The 6,012-nt window shown below is 36.4% G+C and overlaps 1 protein-coding gene across 1 annotated transcript; it reads right to left on the bottom strand.

The window, feature by feature from the left end:
* Positions 1-2,270: 2,270 nt before the first annotated feature.
* On the bottom strand, positions 2,271-2,768 carry LOC122320584 (putative uncharacterized protein DDB_G0283051). The gene has a single exon (XM_043208776.1). The coding sequence runs from the start codon at positions 2,766-2,768 to the stop codon at positions 2,271-2,273; it is 498 nt and encodes a 165-aa protein (XP_043064711.1).
* Positions 2,769-6,012: the final 3,244 nt, after the last annotated feature.

The following is a 6,012-nucleotide window of genomic DNA, read 5'->3' as shown; positions in this document are numbered from 1 at the left end:
GTCATTATGAATGACTTCGAATACGTTGGGCTTTGAAGCTTTTTCTATAGGTTGCCTAGGCAACTCTATTTCTTTATCTCCTGCGCAGGATTTCTGTCTACTTTGTAATCTTGTAGTGACTTTTTTTACATTCTTGGTGATATTTTGTAGTTCCTCGATGGTTATTCTTGATAACGCATCGGCTACATGATTGTCTTTACCCTTTAGATACTCTACTGTGAAATTATATTCTTCTAATTCAAGTCTTATTCGCGTTAATTTTGAACTGGGATTTACCATGGAAAATAAGTATGTAAGTGGTCTGTGATCTGTCTTGACAGTGAAGTGTCTACCATAAACATATGGTCTGAAGTGCGTTATTGCCCAATGAATTGCTGCAAGCTCTTGTTCTGTTGTACTTTTGTTACTTTCACCTTTGGTAAATGATCTTGATGCGTATGCAACTGGAAGTTGGAGTCCATTTTTGTTTTGAGTTAAGACTGCTCCACACGCTTGCTTACTAGCATCTGTTATTATGCAAAATTCTTTGCTGAAGTCTGGGTATTGTAACAAAGTTGGTTCTATTAAAGCCGATTTAAGGTGTTCGAATGCATACTGGCAGTCAGCTGTCCATTCAAATTTTACGTCCTTTTTGCATAACCTAGTTATGTGACGTGCATAATCGGCAAAGTTTTTAATAAAACGTCTGTAATAATTGCAAAATGCAATGAATCTTCTAGCGCTGTCCGCATCATGTGGGACTGGATAATTTTTTATGACGTCGTATTTTTTGTCGTCAGGCAAGATTCCTTTATCAGTGCATTTATGTCCCAGAAAAGTGACTTCGTGCATGAAAAATGAGCATTTTTCAGGATGTAATTTCAGGTTGTACTTTCTGCAATTTTCGAAAACATCTGTTAAATTTTTAAGCATGTGCTTTTCAGAACAACCAATGACAATAAGATCATCCATATAAAGGAATGCTTGGGAAGTATCTAGTCCAGAGAATGCTATAGTCATCATTCTCTGAAAAGAGTTTGGCGCTATCTTTAAACCGAATGGTAATCGCGTGAAGCGATACGAACCATTACTTGTTGAAAAAGAAGTTATATCCCTTGAACTTTTTTCAAGTTCAATTTGATGAAAACCTGACATTAAGTCGAGACATGAAAAATATTTTGCTCTACCTAGTTGATCTAGAATGTCATCAATTCTTGGGAGCGGAAATTTATCGGACAACAGTTTTTTATTAATTTGACGGTAGTCAATAACTAATCGCCATTTCTTCTTGTCTGAGCCTGGAAGAGACTTTTTCGGAACTAACAAGAGTGGGCTGTTATACGCAGATACAGATGGTTCCACAATTTTATTTTGAATTAATTTTTGAACTTGTGCTTGAATTTCGTCTTTTTGGCTATGGGGGTTTCTGTAATTTTTAATGTACACCGGTTCATCATCCTTCAATCTCAGTTTTTGTTTATAAAAATTATTAGTGCTTATCGATTCGGTTTCTAGTCCGAATACATCGCTATAATGTGTACATAGGCTTAAAAGTTGGGTTTTAAATTGTTGTGGGAAGTTTTTTGAAAGTATAGATAGTACAGACTTTTCTCTATTTATTTCATTGGAATCTACTACATCGTAGTTTGAAAGTGGTTCATATTTTAATTTATTCACGCTGACTACTTGATCATCGTTGGTTGTATTAAGTAGTCTTATGAATGCGCTTTGAGGTGTTGCTATGGTATTTGCTATGTATATACCATGCTGAATTTCTTGGTTTGGAATCAATATACTGTCTTCTGTGGAGTCTATTTTAATTTTTCGGACAACTTCGGATCTTGCTGGCAGAATCATGGAGTTATTGCCAGAACTGTATGTTATTGGAACATAAATCGGAAATTTAAGGTTATTAGGTCTAATTATAAGCCAATCTTCTGATGGCTTGAAGTCTAATTGACAGTTATATTTTTTGATAAAATCGATTCCTAGTATTCCATCACAGGGAATAGCGAAATGTAAACTTACAATATGAAAATTGTGTGGAATTATATATTTATCAGTTTGGATCTCAATGGAAATTTGACCCACTGATTTAGTAACTACCTGGCTAATGCCTTGAATGTTTATAAGGTTGTCTGATTTTATGTCGTGAAAGACGTCAGAATTTTCTTTAATAAGTGATATTTCTGCACCTGTGTCTACTAGAAATACAAGTTCCTTGCCTGTTACAACATTATTAAAACATACGAATATGCTTTGACTGAGATTGATGGTGTGAATCTTATGGTTTATTGTTGTTGAGTATCTAAGGGTTGCTGGGAGTTTCCCGAAGTATTCTGGGCTACCCTCACGTTATTGTTATTTGAATTGTTCGTGTTGTTTCCTCCATTTGAGCGACTGTTACCTCTGTAACTGTTGTTTCCTCTGGAGTTCGAATTGTAGTAGTTCGGCTGGCCATTATTGCGGTTATAGTTGTTACCATATCCACGGCCATAGCCTCTGCCGCGATAATTACCTCTGTAATTACCACGATATGCATGTCCTCTCTGAGTGTAGAATACTGTGCTGGCATTGCCAGTCATTTGTGTGCTGCAATTTATATATTTGCTTACGGCATCATTCATTGTTGGGAATGTGCCAGCTTCCAGGATGGTCTTCAGTTTCCCGTTTTCGCAGTTTCTAGTCATTGCGTTGATAGCTTCTTTAGTGCTGAATTTTTCAGCGAGCTCGGGTTGTAATCCTTCGTCAATATACGATGATTCCAGAAGCTTCCTTAGATTGTCCATTTCGGTTGTGAATTGTGTGGCTGTTTTTCCCTTCTGATATACGTTTGACATTTTTGCCTTTACAACGTCAGAAGTTTCGCCTACAATTGTGTCTTGCAATTTTTTGATTATTTCTTTTATTGTAGTTTCATTTTGTACTTTATAGAGGGTTGAGCCAATTATTTTTGACTTTATGACCTCTATTGCAATTGATTCATAATTGCCTTTTGTTAGATCAACTAACTTAATTGCCGTAATGAATCTTTGCAGATGGATTTTCTTTCCATCAAATTCCGGCACAGCGTGAGAAATGTCTTTGATATATGCCCGTTGGGCTGCCGATTCGTCCACCATGATGTAAGGCTTTTGCTCAATTACACTAGCACCGGTGTCAGAATCGGTTTGTTCCTGATCTGAAAATTCAGATTGGATAAGAATAGCCGGTATAGTCAGATTGTTTAAATCCGTCTCCTCAATTTCGGGAGAATGTTGATCGGAGTCTTCGGCCTCTAAAGGGTCGACCTCAGGTGTGTCTGAGTATTCCTGATCGGTTTCTACTGTTAACGGGGTGTTCAGTATCGTTGGTACCGAGATAGTTAAGTTGTACCTTCGTTTTATTGTTATTAGGTTTGAACGAAGTTTTATCAGGAATTTTGATACTTGGGACCAATGAGTTTTGTCTAAACGGTCTCTCTGGTCATGTATAAGCGTACGCGCTGTATTAAAGCGAGCCACTAATATTTCAGCATGTTTATTTATTGTTACTTGCTGAATCGTTCTATTTTGTGTTAACGACTTATAAGATTTGTCGAAATCACTTTTTAAATTTTGTAATTCCTTGTATAACTCATTCCATTCCATTATCGTATGGATATGAATTATTTCCTGTAAACTACCATTATAAGAGTTCTACCCAGTATGTCATGATCATCTATAACCGATCTTACATGAATACCTGGTATTGTACTCAATATAATTGCCTTCTGCGTCGCAGAGCAATGAATTAATGGCGATGTGTCAAGATTAAAAATATCCAAATAATTATATTCTAGCTCACTAATTTTTGTTGGGGTCGTTGAGACCAATTGCTGAATACGTTCAGCGAAGAGACTATCCCTTTCATAAACTTTTGCAATTACCTCTTGGGTATTCATGTCTTTTGATCATATAGTTTGTATCTGCAATATTTTATTTTTTCCAAATGTAATAGATAGGTTTTTATTAGGTTTTTTGAATATATATTTTAATGATTTATAGTCTTAATCGTTTTAGTTATTATTTGTTTGAGCAGCTAGGTCCTGCTTGTTTTTTACCTCCTTCCAGGTTGCCATTAGTGGAGGCAGTTATTTTCTTAGATGCTTTTCTTTTGGTTTCCCTATTTATTTTTGTAATCTCTGCAGATATTTCTGCACGTCGTTTAGGGTCTGTGCACCTAGTTAACGCGTCCTTTAGTCCTGCTCTTTTTCTGATTGCAGCAACTCTAACGCCTCCCCCTCTTTTGGGAATTTTTACCTTAGGGATTTCTGTCAGTTTTTCTTCCCTTTCTCGAATTTTTCTTAATTCCCCAGTTCTTTCTTTATATTCTTTAATTGTGAGCGGTTTTGGGCCCGCTAAAGGGTTCTCTTTAATTGCTTCCCGGAGAGTTTTTGACATTATGTCGAAGGAACTGACTCATTATGTTTATTTATATATAATATATGTATATATATATTTTTTTTTTTTTATATATATTTTCTTTTATATTTTATCTAAATCATTGGCCCTGCTCTGATATCTTTTCTTTAGTTTCTTATTATGCTGAGCATAAATCTTGAGAATTAAATTGATTACGTTTGTAATGGCAATCACTAAAAGCAATATCCACAGAGACTTAATGTCATCTGTGTGATCAACAATTTTTATGTCATTAATGACATTGGCTGTATTGTCTTTTGCCTGGCTCTCTTCGGAGCTAAACCAGCTACCCATTTTAACAGGGTTCTATTCAAAACAAAAAAATAAAATCTCACTAACAAAAAAATAAGAGAGGAAAAAAAGAAAATGGAAGAGAAAAAAAAATTTATCCTGATTCCTAGCTGGTGGTATGAGTTGTTAGTGTATATGAGATGGCTTACATGAACAAATTTTCAAACTGGTTTACATTTTAAGCTACGTTAATTTCTTAGTTTAAATTTATACCATCTCATATTGTTAGTGATGAGTTTATGGTTGGGATTGGGGTATTTTGTTAGTTCTTAATATTACCAATAAGGCTTGCGTAAACGCCTTGTGCCAAATTGGGATTTACTTATAAAATATGTACATTATATATATCATTTCAATTTTTTATTTATAAAAAAAAATTTGTTGTTGTTATTGCGCCTTCTTCTTTCTTCTCAGCTTCCAGCGGCGGCTCAGGGGGCGGTCCAATGCCTCCCGCGCTTTGGTATAACTTCTGTTCTTCTCAGCTTCCAGCGGCGGCACAGGGGGCGGTCCAATGCCTCCCGCGCTTTGATATAACTTCTCCTACGGCGGCACAGGGGGCGGTCCAATGCCTCCCGCGCTTTTGATATAGCTTCCAACGGCGGCACAGGGGGCGGTCCAATGCCTCCCGCACTTTGATACAGCTTCCAACGGCGGCACAGGGGGCGGTCCTATGCCTCCCGCGCTCTTCTTCTTGTTTTTATTTTTATATATATATATATATATCGGTACCGGTGCCGGTCATCGCACAGGTTTATGGTTGATGATTGTATACGTTTTTTTTTTTTTTTTATTATTATTGGCCTTTTTGACTCAGGCGGCGCCGGTGCTGGTCATCGCACAGGCTCGTACAAATTTTCTTTATTTGGTTAATCCTGATATTTTTAGGTTGTATATCTGCGTTTGTGATTAGCACTTCAATTGTTGTGTTTTTCCATAAATTCCACTTAGCTTTGGATTCTTAGTAATTCCCATATTTTGAAGTAAAATATTTATATTTCTACCGGCGTTGTTTCTATTCGCATTTGTTGTATATGAATATTTTAAATACACAAAGAACTCGGTTTCAGATACCGCGCGCTTGGCGCTCTTTTTTCACACATCCGAAGTTGTGACTATGTCACGGTCGCCATGTAATAGTTTTTAATTAAATTTGTAAAACACTGCGGTTAGTTCATTTTTGCATTATATATTTATTAAAACATTTTCGTATAAACCTTATAGATTGGAGCTCCACTTCATAATGTGGCTCTCTGCTTAAGATATATTGGCCTTGGCTCACAATTCATATAGCTGCGCGAGC

Source organism: Drosophila ficusphila, unplaced genomic scaffold (assembly GCF_018152265.1).
Source record: "Drosophila ficusphila isolate 14025-0441.05 unplaced genomic scaffold, ASM1815226v1 contig_636, whole genome shotgun sequence".
In the NCBI taxonomy this organism is placed as follows: Eukaryota; Metazoa; Arthropoda; class Insecta; order Diptera; family Drosophilidae; genus Drosophila; species Drosophila ficusphila.
The sequence above is the reverse complement of the archived record's forward strand: the minus strand, read 5'-3'. Positions and strand labels throughout refer to the sequence as shown.

What these genes read in the sequence shown, in the direction of transcription:
- LOC122320584 (XM_043208776.1), bottom strand. Translation starts at nt 2,768, where the DNA reads ATGGACAATCTAAGGAAGCTTCTGGAATCATCGTATATTGACGAAGGA.